This window comes from Coregonus lavaretus (genome assembly GCF_964263955.1).
Source record: "Coregonus lavaretus genome assembly, chromosome: 40".
NCBI classification, from domain to species: Eukaryota; Metazoa; Chordata; class Actinopteri; order Salmoniformes; family Salmonidae; genus Coregonus; species Coregonus lavaretus.
The window spans coordinates 6,949,462-6,965,926 of NC_140027.1; the positions used below are offsets into that span (position 1 = coordinate 6,949,462).

Consider the following 16,465-nt stretch of genomic DNA (forward strand, 5'->3'; position numbering starts at 1 on the left):
GAGTTGCAGTAATCCAGACGGGAGATGGCAAGTGCCTGGATTAGGACCTGTGCCGCTTTCTGTTTAAAATAGGGTCGTACTCTGCGAATGTTGTAGAGCATGAACCTGCAGGATCGGGTCACCACTTTGATGTTAGCGGAGAACGACAGGGTGTTGTCCAGGGTCACGCCAAGGTTCTTTGCACTCTGGGAGGAGGACACAATGGAGTTGTCAACCGTGATGGCGAGATCATGGAGCGGGCAGTCCTTCCCCGGGAGGAAGAGCAGCTCCGTCTTGCCGAGGTTCAGCTTGAGGTGGTGATCCGACATCCACACTGATATGTCTGCCAGACATGCAGAGATGCGATTCACCACCTGGTTATCAGAAGGGGGAAAGGAGAAAATTAATTGTGTGTCGTCTGCGTAGCAATGATAGGAGAGACCATGTGAGGATATGACAGAGCCAAGTGACTTGGTGTATAGAGAGAATAGGAGAGGGCCTAGAACTGAGCCCTGGGGGACACCAGTGGTGAGAGCACGTGGTGCGGAGACAGAATCTCGCCACGCCACCTGGTAGGAGCGGCCTGTCAGGTAGGACACAATCCAAGAGTGAGCAGCGCCGGAGTTGCCCAACTCGGAGAGGGTGGAGAGGAGGATCTGATGGTTCACAGTATCAAAGGCAGCAGATAGGTCTAGAAGGATAAGAGCAGAGGAGAGAGAGTTAGCTTTAGCAGTGCGGAGAGCCTCTGTGACACAGAGAAGAGCAGTCTCAGTTGAATGACCAGTCTTGAAACCTGACTGGTTTGGATCAAGAAGGTCATTCTGAGAGAGATAGCAGGAGAGTTGGCTAGAGACGGCACGCTCAATAATTTTGGAGAGAAAAGAAAGAAGGGATACTGCAACCAATGCAGAGACTTTAAAATAGGTGTTACAGTATGTTCAATTCTATCTCCTGACGACAGTTCAGTTATATTGGTGTAATAGTGCCCTCCAGTGTTTCTGAGTAAAGGTTTAGATAAATGATGGTTGTGGTGGTGGGTCATTGACAAAGCTATTGGATGTTGCAAGTATCTCTTCTAACTAAGTCAGTTTTAGGTTGCATAAGGAGACATTTAAAAGGAGTATCCACAACTCAAAGGAGACTACTTTGAAAATGGTTCTCTGATCTGGCATAATCTGGCACTGATCAGAGAGAACTGTATTGTGTAACCCTGTTTTCAACTATCCAATGGTGTTGGATCAGAATTCTTGGCTGCCTGTCCAATTCAAACTCACAGCCATAATTTCATGAAACACACATTGACCAGTGTGTGAGAGTGAAATATTTAACAGGTGCATGTGTCACAACTGCGCAGCATCAACACAGGAAGTGGTTTAGAGAGTCTAGTGAACCTGTATGGCTGGCAGGAACTTCTGCTGGTTTAGACAGGAAACTGAGCCCAACAGCCACTAAACACAAACAACCACATGTATCTGTGTCAGACGACCCACAGATGGTGATGATGTTCTATTAATTATCATTCAATAAATATTTTACATCTAGTTGTCGTTAATGTATGAACTTCAGGTTTGATCCGAATAGTTGAGAGAACTGGTGAATAGGACAGAGTTGTGAAATTATGATAGCATCAGAGCATATGTCTCAATCAATGTTATAAATTTAAAAAAGAGGAAGGTGTGAAGAAATAAGAGCCATCTGAGTAAAGGAAGGCACAGATGCAAAAAAAATGATATCTAGTCTAAATTAACAAATCAAAACCAAGCCTGTATTTACATTTCATATACAAAGAAAGGGTAGGCAAGTGGGAAGAACATTTGAAAACGACCTCTGTTCCTCTCTGGCGCTTTCAAAATGATTGGGTGAACTGACACACTTCCTGTGAGGTGGAGGACAACTTCACAAACTAAACAACAGTTTCAGTTACCTAAACCATACACGTGAAGACGTCCTGAGGATTTTATGAGGAGATTTCTTCCAAGCAGCGGAGGAATTGAACACTACTCTGTTCAAGACAAGGGCCAGTAAGGCATTAAGAACATTACAGAAGGGGTGGGAGGATTTGAGGTAAAGTAAAAAGAGAACTCTTGGATAGGATGGCAAGATGAAGAAGGGGAGAGGTGAGAGAGCAGAGAGAATACTAAAATACATGAAAAACAATAACGTGTTAGTGACACAGTGAAAGGAAGCAACCGTTGAGTGTGAGAAGTTGAGGGCGTGAAGAGTCACAGCAAAGGAACTACATACGAAGCAGTCAGACTGATGTTGCCGGATTACATTTTGGAACACAGAAATAAAAAAAGAATCAAGAAAGAAAAACAAGTAATGTCCAGATTATTAGTCATCCTAAGCGATTACATTTTGAAGGGAGTTCAAGTAGGGAGGTAAGGACGATTTATTCCAATCCATTCTTGAAAACAGTGAGAGGAGCAAGCTAAAAAAAAGATAAAGTCACAGATACCAAGATGAAAATGGGCACAAACCAGGAGGATGAATCTGAGCCAGAAGCTCAACAGATTCCAGAGGAGACGGGCCCCACAGAGGAGAACAAGGAGATCCCTGCTGAGCAGCCTCAAGACGCCCCTCCTCCTGAGGACGTCGACCCTCTCAACACCTACAAGTGGCACACCGGGGCCAAGGCAGCAACCCTCGATGGGACGAGAGGAGAGGGTGGAGTCACAGCATCAACAACAGAGAAGATGGAGAAGACCACCACCACCACCAAATGGAGTAATAAGATGCAGAGCTGGCGGAAAGCCATGAGCGAGGATCCCGGGGACAGGGCCTCAACCGCTGGACGAGGAGGGGAGGCCCCCAGGCTGGAGAAGAACCCTGCCTCCAGGAAGAACCCCTTCAGAAGGGCCCAGTCTGAGCCTCCAGGGTCGCTGTTCACTACACTGTCCCCCTCCTCCTCCTCTTCAGCCCAGGCAACATCGGGACCGGCGGCCACCGCAGAGGCATCGGAGCCGTCCCCCACGGACACGCCACAGAAAGGGGGCGGAGGGGCCCTGTTCAGGAAGTACATTCGCACTGTCTCGCAGAAGCTCATGAAGCCCCGGCTGCTGAGCAGAAACAGCACCCCGACCCTCCTACAAGGTGAGGGCACAGAATGCACACTATAAGCAGATTGCCTTGGCATCGGAATGCACACCTAGCACCACACATATGACAGTGCCATGCTCTTCCTACATCACTGTATGTCAACCATTTTGAGTACAGTTTTAAATTCTAGGTTTTAATCGGTAAAGTTTAGTTAGTCTCTAGATTTCAGTCTAGTTTTGATTTTCAGTCATTTTCCTTCAGTGAAATGCTGATATCTGGTGTTGTATACATGGCATTTAGTGTGTCTAAGAACCCACGATGGCATTTGACATGGTTGGTAAGCATTCTACCCTTTAAAGAAGCAAGTTGGCATAAAACCAAAACCATTATTATCACCCATGCACGTCAGAGACCATTTTGAGTGGACTTTTCAGTGGGTCTATTTGACTAGAATACACCTGAAGATACAGATATGGATGAAAAAATTTACAGTATGTGATACGATTTAGGAGAAGTTGACGGTAATACAGCCATACTTAGACTAGAAAAAAAACTGACACAGGATGTGTGAGAGCTATGGTTCATCATAGATGGGGAGGGGGGAGGGCGGGGGCAGTGGAAGATAGCTTCAAAACAACAACTACAAACTAGAAATGGGAGTGGCCATGCGCTGTGTCAGATAACGACATAATGCCATAATTACTCCGAATGAAAAACATCCAAGGGCCAGCGTGTGCGCTCAATTATCCCCCAGAACAACCATTGCTGGTTTCCTACTATACTGTAATTAGGAAATCTCAGAGAGCTCCGTTTGTGCCAATGTCAGACACAGATATAGAGTATTGTTAAAATAACTGTGTCCAATCACAGAGGCACGACTAGGGTAATCAAAATTAGTCCAAATTAGTGGCATCTATTGTAGACTATGTCATGCAACTCTAGTTAGTTGTGTCACACAGATAGTTCAAATAAAAAGGCCAGGATTTCAAGTGACTATTGCAGTGATTTGGTCCATCCCATTGTGTACTGATCTACTGTGCTGTTGTCATGGTGTGTGTGTGTGTAGATGCGGGTGGGAGCGGGCCTGCAGCTGCGTCCCTAGAGCTAACCAGGCTGTCATGGGCCCCTCCCCAGGACGTCCCCATTTGGGACATCAACAACTGTGTCCTGGAGGATGGACAGATCCTCATCACCCAGGAGGAAGAGGTACACGACACAGACACAGACCATTCACATCACCTACACTGAAAATTACACAACAACACTTAGCATTGCACTTCCATTAAACAACATGGAGTCAACACAACCTTGAAGCATTGTGTTTAACAGTTAGTACTATTACTGGGAGCACTGCACTCTCAATGGAAACTCACACTTGACTGTATGAGGTTGACAGTTATGGTTTCTCTCTAGGTTATTAAGTTAGTGTGTGTCTCTTCTACTCCCTAACTCAGCCAGTGATGTGGACCAGGAACCGAGTCAGCAGCTGCCTGTCAAACCTCAGCATCCAGAACCTGGCAGATGTCAACATGGGTCAGTACTCCAATACCGCCACATGGCTTTAGACTAGAGCAGTGTTTCATATGAATGGGGTTCCTAGAACTATGATCCAATACCATGCTTTCTCTAATAGCTTTCCTAACGTCCTCATCAGAGACACAAAGAAGATAAAACAGTGAATCAACAGTGAAGTCCACTTTCTCATCAAAATGGTTGATCCTCAGAAATACTGTGCAAGAGTGAGTCAGGGATGTCTTTGCAAGGAGAACATCCATTCGGCAGCATCACAACCACTAGAGAGTCTATCAGAGTAACGGTAGGGCAGACACAGAGGAAATAGCTGACGTGATTATGCATGCGAGTGACTTTCAAATTGTTTCCTCAAAATTTGGGGGGTAGATAGCATCACATCTGGGTGTTCCAGAAGACCAGTCAGGGCTGGTTGAGAAGAAGCAGTGTCTGTAGCTGCTCTCATTCATGTTCATTTTATTAGTATTAGCTTGTGGGTTTAGTCCGGATATAGAATTTTGGATATTGATTAGTTCTGTGTGATGGCTACACTGGCAAGGCCTATTTGGTGAAGAGAGGAGAACCATGAGAGGTGAAACAGTGTTCACTCTTACGTGTGATTAGGAGAAGCGGGTTCGACAGATCTCTCTCTCAATGATGGGATTTAGACGCTGGATTGCATGTGGAGGCGCTTTGGGTAAGCAAAGGATTAGATTCTAAGAATTGTGTACGTTTATTTGTACAGTCACAATTGCTATTGATTCAGACAAATCTTTTACTTGATTATGTCCATGAAAGGAGAATATCAAAAGGTGAATTTTTAACGAATGCTCTAAAGAAAAGTGATGTACTGTATGATCGCTTTAGTTACTGCCATAGGTAAATGTATTCTTTTAGCCAAAGAAGTGTCTCAATGGTTGTTTTATTCACGTGGAGTGACACCACGGCTGATTTTCTGCTCTGCTGTGGTACTAAGGATCTTTGTAATCTCTAAACCAAGTTATTCAATGTCTAAAATTAAGGCTGCACTTGGAAGGTTCCTGCCCTGTCTCGGCCACTAGATAAAAGCAATATCCGGTGTGACTGTCAGAATACTTTTCAATGGCTGACTCATTTTGACACTGAGCCTATTCATCCCTCAACCTTCTTACTTTAGACTTTTCTTACTGATTTACATTTTCGCAGACGCTCTTATCCAGAGCGACTTACAGTTAGGTAGTGCATACATTATTATATTTTTTCATACTGGCCCCCCGTGGGAATCAAACCCACAACCCTGGCGTTGCAAACGCCATGCTCTACCAACTGAGCTACATCCCTGCCGGCCATTCCCTCCCCTGGACGACGCTGGGCCAATTGTGCGCCGCCCCATGGGTCTCCCGGTCGCGGCCGGCTACGACAGAGCCTGGATTCGAACCAGGATCTCTAGTGGCACAGCTAGCACTGCGATGCAGTGCCTTAGACCACTGCGCCACTCGGGGATGGAGAGACTTCAGCTAAAGTGGTTATCAATAACATTTCAAAGCCGGTGTATTAATGTTCAGTTATACAGTACATGCACTGTTCTAGATTAGTTAGTCAAACCCAGTCTGAATAATCTTCAGCCTTGCAGCCTCATCTATTTGAGCAGTTATTTGTTCGATCTTCAGAGGAAATGCAGAAAGGAGGAAATGACTACACTTCCCCTGGTGGTTTCAGAGGACTGTGCAATTTAGTTTGGGGAGATTAGATCAACCACAGGTTGTCCCTCCCCAATGGTTTCCAAATAAAGAGGAAAATGTACAGACGTACATATGTAAGATGTGAGTGATATGTAACAAGATATACAGTATATCTCCATATGGAGCAACAATAACAGAGACAACCCACAATGCCCACTTTACGCCCGAAGCGCTCTGATAAAGGTTGCCATTTTTTCGAGGGAGGGGAGGGATCATGTCAAAAGTGTGTTTACATGCTAACTGTGTGTATCTCCTGGACCTGCAGAATGCAGCCCCGACCACATGGCCCCTACTGGAGGCCCCAGACTGAAGGGCCAAGATGGAGGAGTGAGGGTGAGTACTGCGTACTCCACAGATAAGACACTGTTATTACATGATTCATAACAGCTGTGGATTTCCTGACGTTTCTGTATGATTCAGGGCCTGCTAATCAGTATTCCTCTGGGGATGAATTGAACTTCATCTACCCATCTTCTTACTCTTCTCTCTCCCTCCCCCCTCTTTAATGGTCTTCTTCCCGCCCTCTGTCTCTAGGGGCTGATCAAGCGGCGTTTCTATGGTGGAGCCATGCGAAAGAGCAATACCCAGTTAAACACCATTGGGTTGAACAAAGGGAGCAGGTATGCGGTCAGTCTCATAGTGCTCTTGGTGTGTAAGGCAGGCTGTTCGTCATTGACTCCTCTCCTCCTTCCTGTCTGTCCAGCAGGCTCCATGGATCACGGGAGTCCGTGTCCATCCCAGTCAGCGCTGCAGGAAACCTGGATCTGAGCGCAGACACCAGTACGGTTATCAGGCCCGTACACAGCTCCATCCTGGGGGAGAAGTACTGCTTTGAGGTAGACCTGACCTTTGACCTGTAACTTCTACACTCATCCCATGTCTTAAAGTGATTTGACTAAGTTCATGTTAAATACTGCCCAATAGCATCTCTGCCTCACTCTGTCCTGTCATGTATTGACTGTTGGTATTGACTGTTGACGTCCTAGGTGATAAACTCAGAGAACAACCACTGTTTTGGGTGCACCTCAGCTGCTGAGCGAGACCGCTGGATAGAGGACCTGAGACGGGCTGCTCAGCCCAATAAGGTAAAGAAACTATTTAAAAACATTAATCTTCCATACCAGTTAAAGGAGAAGTAGTTTTTTATGTAAATGGAATGTTATAGTAGGGTCCAGACACCTTTGTTATTTCACTTGTTTTTGAGAAACTTATCCCAAACAGCGAATCACTTCCTCATCCTTGTTGTATAGTATTGAGCCCCCGAAAAAACCTGAACAAAGGCTCCAAAAACACCCAAATAAGTCCTTTTAGAAACAGTAAAGCTCTCAATATAGTGATGCAGGTCTTTAGATGTTGTACGCATGAAATTGTGTCACTCCACACTTTATCCGCAACATTATATTCCCTTTTGTGCGATTCAAGCGGTTTCCCCTATCCAGCTGTTCCATTCTTCATGTAGTCTGCTGCTATAGGTAACTGCCAACATAAAGTGTCTTAATAAGGCGTTAGGCCACCAGGAGCCGCCAGAACAGCTTCAGTGCGCCTTGGCATAGATTCTACAAGTGTCTGGAACTTCCTGAGTGGAAGCACCCCATGCTTTCAATATACAGTACTATCTATCCCTCATAAGTGTTTCCTTTATTTTGGCAGTTACTTATAGAATGGAGAGGTACCACTGGAGTCGCAACAAAATTGAATATTACATCAAAAATGTATTTTTTTGGTACAAAAGAAAACTTCTCCTTTAATGTATGCCACATTGCCATGATGTTCTAGGACTCCATATTGTATACTCACTGATTGATGTTCTAACATGTTCTGTCTCCGTTAGGACAACTGTGAGCGGACAGAGAACTCCCTCAGTCTGTGGGTGAACGAGGCCAAGGACCTGCTCCCCAAGAGGCGATACTACTGCGAGCTGCACCTGGACGGCACCTTGTTCGCCCGCACCACCAGCCGAGCCGTGGGCAAGTCTTCCCATCACTCCAGCTTGGCTGGTGATGGGTCCTCTGGTGCCTCGGGTGGGGTGCTTGGGGGCAGCGGCGGGGTGGTCGGAGGCTGCCAGCTGTTCTGGGGAGAGTTTTTTGAGCTGGACAACTTGCCGTCGGTCTCCCAGATCACCCTGCACCTCTTCCGCGATGAGGAGCCCAAGAAGAAGCGTCACTCCCGGGATGAGTCCACCCTGCATCCCCTTGGCAGTGTGGCCATATCCCTGGCCGACATCCGGGGAAGGGCCTTCCAGGAGAAGTGGCACCCGATCATTCCCTACAAGGCGTCTAGTGCCGGTGGGACGAAGGAGCAACTGGGGCCCCAAGCGTCGCTCCGTGTCAAGGCCCGCTTTCAGAACCTGCAGGTGCTGCCCATCGAGAGGTATAAGGAGTTTGCAGAGTTTGTGACAGTGGACTATGTGGCTATGTGCAGGAACCTGCAGCCACTGCTGTCTGTCAGGGAGAAGGAGGAACTAGCCGGGGCACTGGTCCACGTCTTGCAAAGCATTGGCAAGGCCAAGGTAAGCAAAACAAAGGGGTGACCGCTGCTTCATGATAAGCATTTAAAGTAGACCTTTACAGTAGTCAGCTAGTCATAACTTGCTAGAAGCGCTTATTCTGTGTGTTTATGTTCCAGGAGTTCCTTATCGAGTTGGGTAATGCAGAGGTGGAGCGCCTTGGGGAGAAAGAGGCACTGATCTTCAGGGAGAACACTCTGGCCACCAAGGCCATTGATGAGTACATGAAGCTGGTGGGGCAGAAGTACCTCATCGACACCCTGGGTAAGGAATATCTGTGGATGAGATCAGCTTTTAGGCTTTTGGAAATACAATTTTTCCCACCCTGGGTAACAGTGGATCTGTTTTAACTCTTTCTTAGACCTTCCTCTTATGAACTGTTGTCATGGAAAACTGTGCCATCTCTCTTCTTACAGGGGACTTCATCACTCGACTGTATGCCTCAGTAGAGAGCTGTGAAGTGGACCCTCGCAAATGCCCCGCCTCTGAGCTGTCAAACAACCAGCGGCACCTGAGGGAGAGCTGTGAGGAGGCAGTGCAGAAAATCACTGAGATGCACGGGTGAGTGACAGAGACCTGATGGGAAACAATATGCAAAGTTATACAACGGGTGGGTCTAATCCTGAATGCTGATTGGTTAAAACCGCATTCCAGCCGGTGTCTATTCCACAAGTTACCACCCTAACCCTAACCCTAACCCTAACCCTAACCCACAAGTTACCACCCTAACCCTAACCCTAACCCTAACCCTAATATTATTCAAATTCGATCTCCAGCTGTCCCATAGTAATGAACGAGTCGGGACGAGACAGACAGGCAGCGTTTCTCAGCCAGTCGAAATCATGAATCAGCTGGCATAATTTGTATGGATATATACAAAGACATGTAAATTGAAAAAAGGTCAAACGAAAGAAAGTGCAGCTACTGTAGTTTGCAGTCTTTCCAGCTTCAATTTGAAGTGATTGTGTTAGCTGTGGTGTTGGCTAGCTCCTCTGAACAAGTGTCCTGACGAGTGAGCACATTTTCTATGCCAGGCGAAATCGCGCCTCATTAGCTCATTGTTATGGATGTCTAGAAATAAATGTCACTAGAAAACAGCTTAAACAAACGCAAATGAAGCTACTTTGCTGTTATTCTGGCTGCACTTTTTGACGTGACTGTAAATTAGCCGTAGTTGGCTAGCTAGCAAGCAAGGGATAAGAACGTTGCCAGCCAGTATGGCAATGGAACATTTAGAATGAACGACTGGGTCGCGTCTATAGATACAGAACAAAAAGACTGAACGACTGGGTCGCGTCCATAGATACAGAACAAAAAGACTGGTCGACTGGGTCGCGAACCAATAGAACGAAGGACCAGCCGGCTTGGGTAGCAACACTAGATTTGTGTCGGGACTATATCTTGTGGAAGGATGAAATAGTATGAATAAATTAATAAAAATAACGTTTTTAATGAAAATATGTAAATCATTATTTAAATATGTTGGTAACCCGTTGTATAAAAGTGATAATGCCCTCCAAGCCGGTGTTTGGAGGATATATTGGCACGGTTTCCTGGACCTCGACTTCGTCTCGGGTCTAACAACACCCTGCCAATATATCCTCCAAACACCAGCCTCTCGGGCATTATCACTTAAATAGAAAATGGGGAGAGCAGTCTTAGCCAGAAGAATGCTATCAAATGAACGCTGATTCATATTCACTCACAGGAAATCCAAGGCTGTAATTGACTGCTCTTTCCACCATTTACCTCACAGATCTTTCCCTGAAGAGCTGAACAGGGTCTTCTCCAGCTGGGTGACGCTGTGCAAGGAGCAGGGACGACCTGAAATCGGCCAGCGCCTCATCTCTGCCTCGCTATTCCTCCGTTTTCTGTGTCCCGCCATCCTCAGCCCCTCCCTGTTTGGTCTGACACAGCCCTATCCAGAGCCGGCCATCCTGCGCACCCTCACTTTCACCGCCAAGGTCATCCAGAACCTGGCCAACTTCACCCTGTGAGTGTGTTGGCTTCACCTCTGTCTGCACCCCATCATACTTCATCCATGTATCCATGGATACCAACCTTAGAGATGAGCTACTAGATACAATATGATGCAGCAGCATCATGCATGATGTAATATACCTCCAAAACATCTGACAGAATGATGGAAATGATAGACTTGACACTCATTCAATTCTTCAAACTATATGGTCCAAGTCAAGAATAAACATCTTCTCTCCAATATTCCCAAACCAGACGTTCCCTCCTCCAACACTAATCCATACCCCATTCTCTTCCACTAACACAGGTTTGGGGAGAAGGAGGAGTACATGCTGTTCATGAATGACTTTCTGCAGCAGCACTGGGAGAGGATGAGGGGCTTCCTTCAGACAGTGTCCAGCCCAGACATAGAGATCCCAATGACATCCTTCGATGGCTATGTGGACTTGCCTCTGCGTCTGGCTGTCCTACACAGCCTGCTGGTCGACATAATTTCCCCAATGAAGCAGGTAGGCATAAGTCAACTGCATCAAAGGCAGTGTAGTGCGGCAAGGATTATGCTATGACATTCCTGTATTCCTATATTCCTGCTACCAGTCACTTTTCAGCCCTGTTTACATGTATATCTATATCTAGCACGCCTACACTGATACTCTTGCACACACACACACACACACACCACCACGCACACATACACACACACACACACACGCACACCACCACCACCACACACACACACACACACACACACACACCACTTATGCTGCTGCCATACTGTCTACTATTATTATTTATCCTGCCAACAGTCACTTTCTCAATCCCTGCCTCATGTACATATCTACCTCAAATACTCCAGTATCCCTGCACATTGTAAATTTGGTACTGGCATCCAGAGACATAGACTGTTCTCTATAGCTTCCTCTCTTATTTCGAATTTCTCTTGTTTTTATTATTTGTATTAGTTATACTATAATTTCTACCAGCATGTCACATGTGCCACCAGAGAAAAAATAATAAAATACTCTAGACCACCTTTACTCCACACACAGAGACGCGTACAAAGCTCTCCCTCGCCCTCCATATGGCAAATCTGACCATAATTCTATCCTCCTGATTCCTGCTTACAAGCAAAAACTCAAGCAGGAAGAACCAGTGACTCGCTCAATACAGAAGTGGTCAGATGACGCGGATGCTAAGCTACAGGACAGTTTTGCTAGCACAGACTGGAACATGTTCCGGGATTCATCCGATGGCATTGAGGAGTATACCACATCAGTCACTGGCTGACGCTTATCGGATGTGGCAGGGCTTGCAAACTATTACGGATTACAAAGGGAATACCCCCACGAGCTGCCGAGTGACGCAAGCCTACCAGACGTTAAATTCCTTCTATGCTCGCTTCAAGGCTAGCAACACTGACCATGTTCCATACGACTGTGTGATCACTCTCTCCGTAGCCGATGTCAATAAGACCTTTAAACAGATCAACATTCACAAGGCTGCAGGGCCAGACGGATTACCAGGATGTGTTTTCAGAGCATGCGCTGACCAACTGGCAAGTGTTTTCACTGACATTTTCAACCTCTCCCTGACAGAGTCTGTAATATCTACATGTTTCAAGCAGACCACCATAGTCCCTGTGCTCAAGAATGCCAAGGTAACCTGCCTAAATGACTACCGCCCCGTAGCACTCACGTCTGTATCCATGAAGTGCTTTGAAAGGCTGGTCATGGCTCACATCAACACCATCATCCCAGAAACCTAAACCCACTATAATTTGCAATACCGCCCCAACAGATCCACAGATGACGCAATCTCTATTGTACTCCACACTGCCCTTTCCCACCTGGACAAAAGGAACATCTACGTAAGAATGGTGTTCGTTGACTACAGCTCAGCGTTCAACATCATAGTGCCCTCAAAGCTCATGATTAAGCTAAGGACCCTGGGACTAAACACCTCCCTCTGCAACTGTATCCTTGACTTCCTGACAGGCCGCCCCCAGGTGGTAAGGGTAGGCAACAACACATCTGCTACACTGATCCTCAACACGGGAGCCCCTCAGGAGTGGGTGCTTAGTCCCCTCCTGTACTCCCTGTTCACCCACAACTGCATGGCACACATGACTCCAACACCATCATTAAGTTTGCAGACGACACAACGGTGGTAGGCCTGATCACCGAAAACGATGAGACAGCCTATAGGGAGGATGTTAGAGACCTGGCAGTGTGGTGCCAGGACAGCAACCTCTCCCTCAATGTGATCAAGAGAAAGTAGCTGATCGTAGACTACTGGAAAAGGAGGGCCTAGAATGCCCCTATTCACATCGACAAGGCTGTAGTGGAGTGGTTCCTTGGTGTCTACATCACTAACAATCTATCATGGTCCAAACACACTAAGACAGTCGTGAAGAGGGCAACGCCTATTCCTCCTCAGGAGACTGAAAATATTTGGCATGGGTCCTCAGATCCTCAAAAAGTTCTACAGCTTCACCATCGAGAACATCCTGACTGGTTGCATCACCGCTTGGTATGGCAACTGCTCGGCGTAGAGCGTACAGCCCAGTGCATCACTGGGGCCAAGGTTCCTGCCATTCAGGACCTCTATACCAGGTGGTGTCAGAGGAAGGCCCTAAAAATTGTAAAAGACTCCATCCACCCAAGTCATAGACTGTTCTCTCTGCTACCGCAAGGCAAGCAGTACCGGAGCCCTAACTCTAGGTCCAAAAGGCTCCCTAACAGCTTCTACCCCCAAGCCATAAGACTGCTAAACAGTTAATCAAATGGCTACTCTATTTGCATTGAACCCCTTTTTTACGCTGCTGCTACTCGCTGTTTATCATCTATGCATAGTCACTTTACCCCTACCTACATGTACATTACCTCAATTAACCTGTACCCCCGCACATTGACTCGACACCGGTACCTCCTGGCTATAGCCTCGTTAGTGTTATTTTATTGTGTTACCTTTAGTTGTAATTATTTTTTTAGCAAATATTTCCTTACTTACTTTTGAAAAAACTCTGCATTGTTGATTAAGGGCTTGTAAGTAAGCTTTTCACGGTAGAGTCTACACCTGTTGTATTCGGCGCATGTGACAAATAAAATGTGATTTGATTTGATATTGAATACTGCGCTGTTGGGTAGGGCTTGCAAATTAAGCATTTCACTGTATTTGTGCATGTGACAAATAAAACTTTAAACGAAACTGAAACCTCCCACGGTAAGGTTATGTGGTAGCTAACATGCTGTTCATATCTCTTCCTCAGGACACCATAGACAAACTGCACCCTCTGCCTTCAATCCTGAACCAGATTACTGAATCTCTGGGCCCAGATGCTCCACGGATTACTGTTAGCAGGTGAGCTTGGCGAGTGCTCTTCTGTATGTGCATCCCATGTGTATTGCACATAAACATTTTTGTAGACCTACTTGTGTGCATACACAGCTTCACAATCTTCTTTACATCTCGCTTTATTGTCCTGATTTTTTTTTTCTCACAACAGCAACATTGGTCAATCCAAGCCGACCTACGTGCCCCCTAAAGACCTGGGCAAGTACAGCCCTCTGCACAACTCCCAGCTGCATATGGATGTGAAGGGCGGCCAGCGGAAAGAAAGCTTTCAGGGGATTGATCGAGACAGGAGGAGTGCCAGAGCGAGGAAGCCAGTATCCAGGACCCAGAGTGCACCGCACAGACGGCCGGCGGTCCCTAAACAGCTACTGAGGAGACAGGGTAGCACTGAGAATCTGCCGCTGGAGGACCAAGATGCAGAGCAGGAAGCCAACCCTCCACTTGATATTTCATCACCACAGAACGTGAGTTTGGAAATCTTGGTCATGTGGTTTCAATTGTCAACATTCTATTTTATGTTGATATTATCCTTATGAAGTATATGGTTCATAGTCATAACCAAGCATTGTCATGTGGTTGTTCTGTCGAGAGTCGATGGGTGGGAGGAGTGATTGAATCTCATGAAAGCATCCCCTCTTCTTGTGTCAGAGTGTTGGTGTAAAGTCTCCTCCTGCTCCAGTGCCTTGGATCAAAGTGTCCCACTGCAAGGAGCCGTACGAGAGGAAGATAGAGAATGAAGAGATCAACCTACTGGACAGGGTGGGTTCATCTTCATATTATTTATCATCCAGTAATGCTGCTCCTTCCTCTTTCACATTGATTACTTTAGCTCATCAAATAAATACTGCAATGATGAAGTTTCTTGATCCCCATGATGTTGATTTGTGATTTCTAATTTCTGATTTACCCAGCATGCACAGGAGCTGTCGGAGCTCCGCCTGGGGGTGGAGCAGGTGACAGAGCGTGAGTTGGAGATGGCCAAGCGGCTGGAGGACTTCATTGTCCAAAGCCAAGATCAGAATGCAGTCCTGCTGGCTGAGGTTAATGAACTGCGGAATCTTCTGGCTGTCCGTGAGGAACAGCTCGCCAGCGCCACTTTCAGGTGAGACAGTGGAGTAAGAGGGACATCAAATAAAATTCACAACCTTTCAGATGAATGAGAGTTTATTTGGTTTGAATATGAACTGAAATGTAATTGTTAATCGGTGTCATAGGCTGGGGGTTATCGAGGAGGAGAGGGAGGAGGACGAGAGGAAGCTGAACGTTGCCGTGGCAGCAGCTGAGCGAATGAACGTACTGGTAAGACTGGCGATATCTACCACAATCATTAAGATAAGTAATTAAGTCATGACTAGCGTTAAGGTTACATATGAATTTTCCTTGACTTGAAAAACGAAACAAAATGGAGCCGTTTGTTGCTGTGTGTTCTCAGGAGGAGCAGTTTGCAGACCTGATGAAGGACAGGCACCAGCTCAGTGGAGACTACACCGGTGACCAGAACAACACACAGTACCCTGGGATCGGGGCTAATCATGTCAACAGCAACTGAAGTCAGACTGGCAGCACAGAGTTATAATCTAGACATATGTGTAGTTTAGTCCCCATAGCTTTCATGTTCTTCCAAATACAACCCCCAGAATAATGTTGTTTTGCCTGATGGGTGGGTCACTTTCAGAAATACAGGTATAATGCTTTTCTCATGATAAAACTGAGCAAATGTATTCATGAATCTTAACCTCAGTGTCCAATGGCAAAAACAGAAATGAACTAAAAAGTCACAGGTATGCTAAACTATCGCTAAGGTTGCACTTATTGTGTACACTGGACTTGAAATGAAATATTTGTGGAAGTGCATTTTGTTGATTTGACAGAAATAGACTGATCTAATTTGAGTGTAGAAACCTAAATATTAATAAAAGCCTACGGCAAGAACAATTTCGCTCGCTGCATGTTTAACAAAATGAATTGTAAGGAGACCACACCTTGATATGTAATTAAATACATCTTTGCCCTCTTTTGATACACCACTTCTTAGAATGTTGTCCATTTTCCATCTCCATTTTGAATGCAGATTTACAATTTCTGTGAACTTAATTAAATAAATAAAACTCAAACAAACAATGTACCTTTCAAAGTGTTTGTGTGAACTTGTGTTGTGTGTGACTATGTGGTCTACTTGGTATGAATGACTATTGCTAAATAAATAAAAATTAACTGATGAGAATGTCCATGCAAGGAGTCAGAGAATAGTTAAATTGGTTTATTGGAGAGTATACGCTGTATACCCACTTTTTGGGGGGCATTGCGTATACTCACTTAATCCCAACTGATGCAAAGTAGTGTAGTGGAGGTATACGCGGTATCAAATAATAAGGCT

General features: G+C 45.8%; 1 protein-coding gene across 1 annotated transcript; it reads left to right on the forward strand.

Annotated features, from left to right (window-relative positions):
- The first annotated feature begins 1,955 nt into the window (after positions 1-1,955).
- Positions 1,956-16,218, forward strand: LOC311113773 (RAS protein activator like-3-like). Its single transcript, XM_084157083.1, has 18 exons — positions 1,956-3,072; positions 4,085-4,224; positions 4,473-4,551; positions 6,514-6,581; positions 6,783-6,868; positions 6,952-7,084; positions 7,235-7,333; positions 8,080-8,757; positions 8,874-9,018; positions 9,171-9,315; positions 10,511-10,747; positions 11,042-11,243; positions 14,003-14,094; positions 14,240-14,552; positions 14,737-14,847; positions 15,000-15,190; positions 15,303-15,387; positions 15,521-16,218. The coding sequence occupies exons 1-18, from the start codon at positions 2,442-2,444 to the stop codon at positions 15,635-15,637; spliced, it is 3,552 nt and encodes a 1,183-aa protein (XP_084013209.1). The 5' UTR covers positions 1,956-2,441; the 3' UTR covers positions 15,638-16,218.
- The last annotated feature ends 247 nt before the right edge of the window (positions 16,219-16,465 follow it).

Bases quoted from the DNA above. Each gene is read 5' to 3' on its own strand.
- LOC311113773 (XM_084157083.1), top strand. From the start codon at position 2,442: ATGAAAATGGGCACAAACCAGGAGGATGAATCTGAGCCAGAAGCTCAA. The intron at 14,095-14,239 runs GTGAGCTTGGCG...TTCTCACAACAG, and splicing joins CCACGGATTACTGTTAGCAG to CAACATTGGTCAATCCAAGC. The intron at 15,388-15,520 runs GTAAGACTGGCG...GTGTGTTCTCAG, and splicing joins CTGAGCGAATGAACGTACTG to GAGGAGCAGTTTGCAGACCT.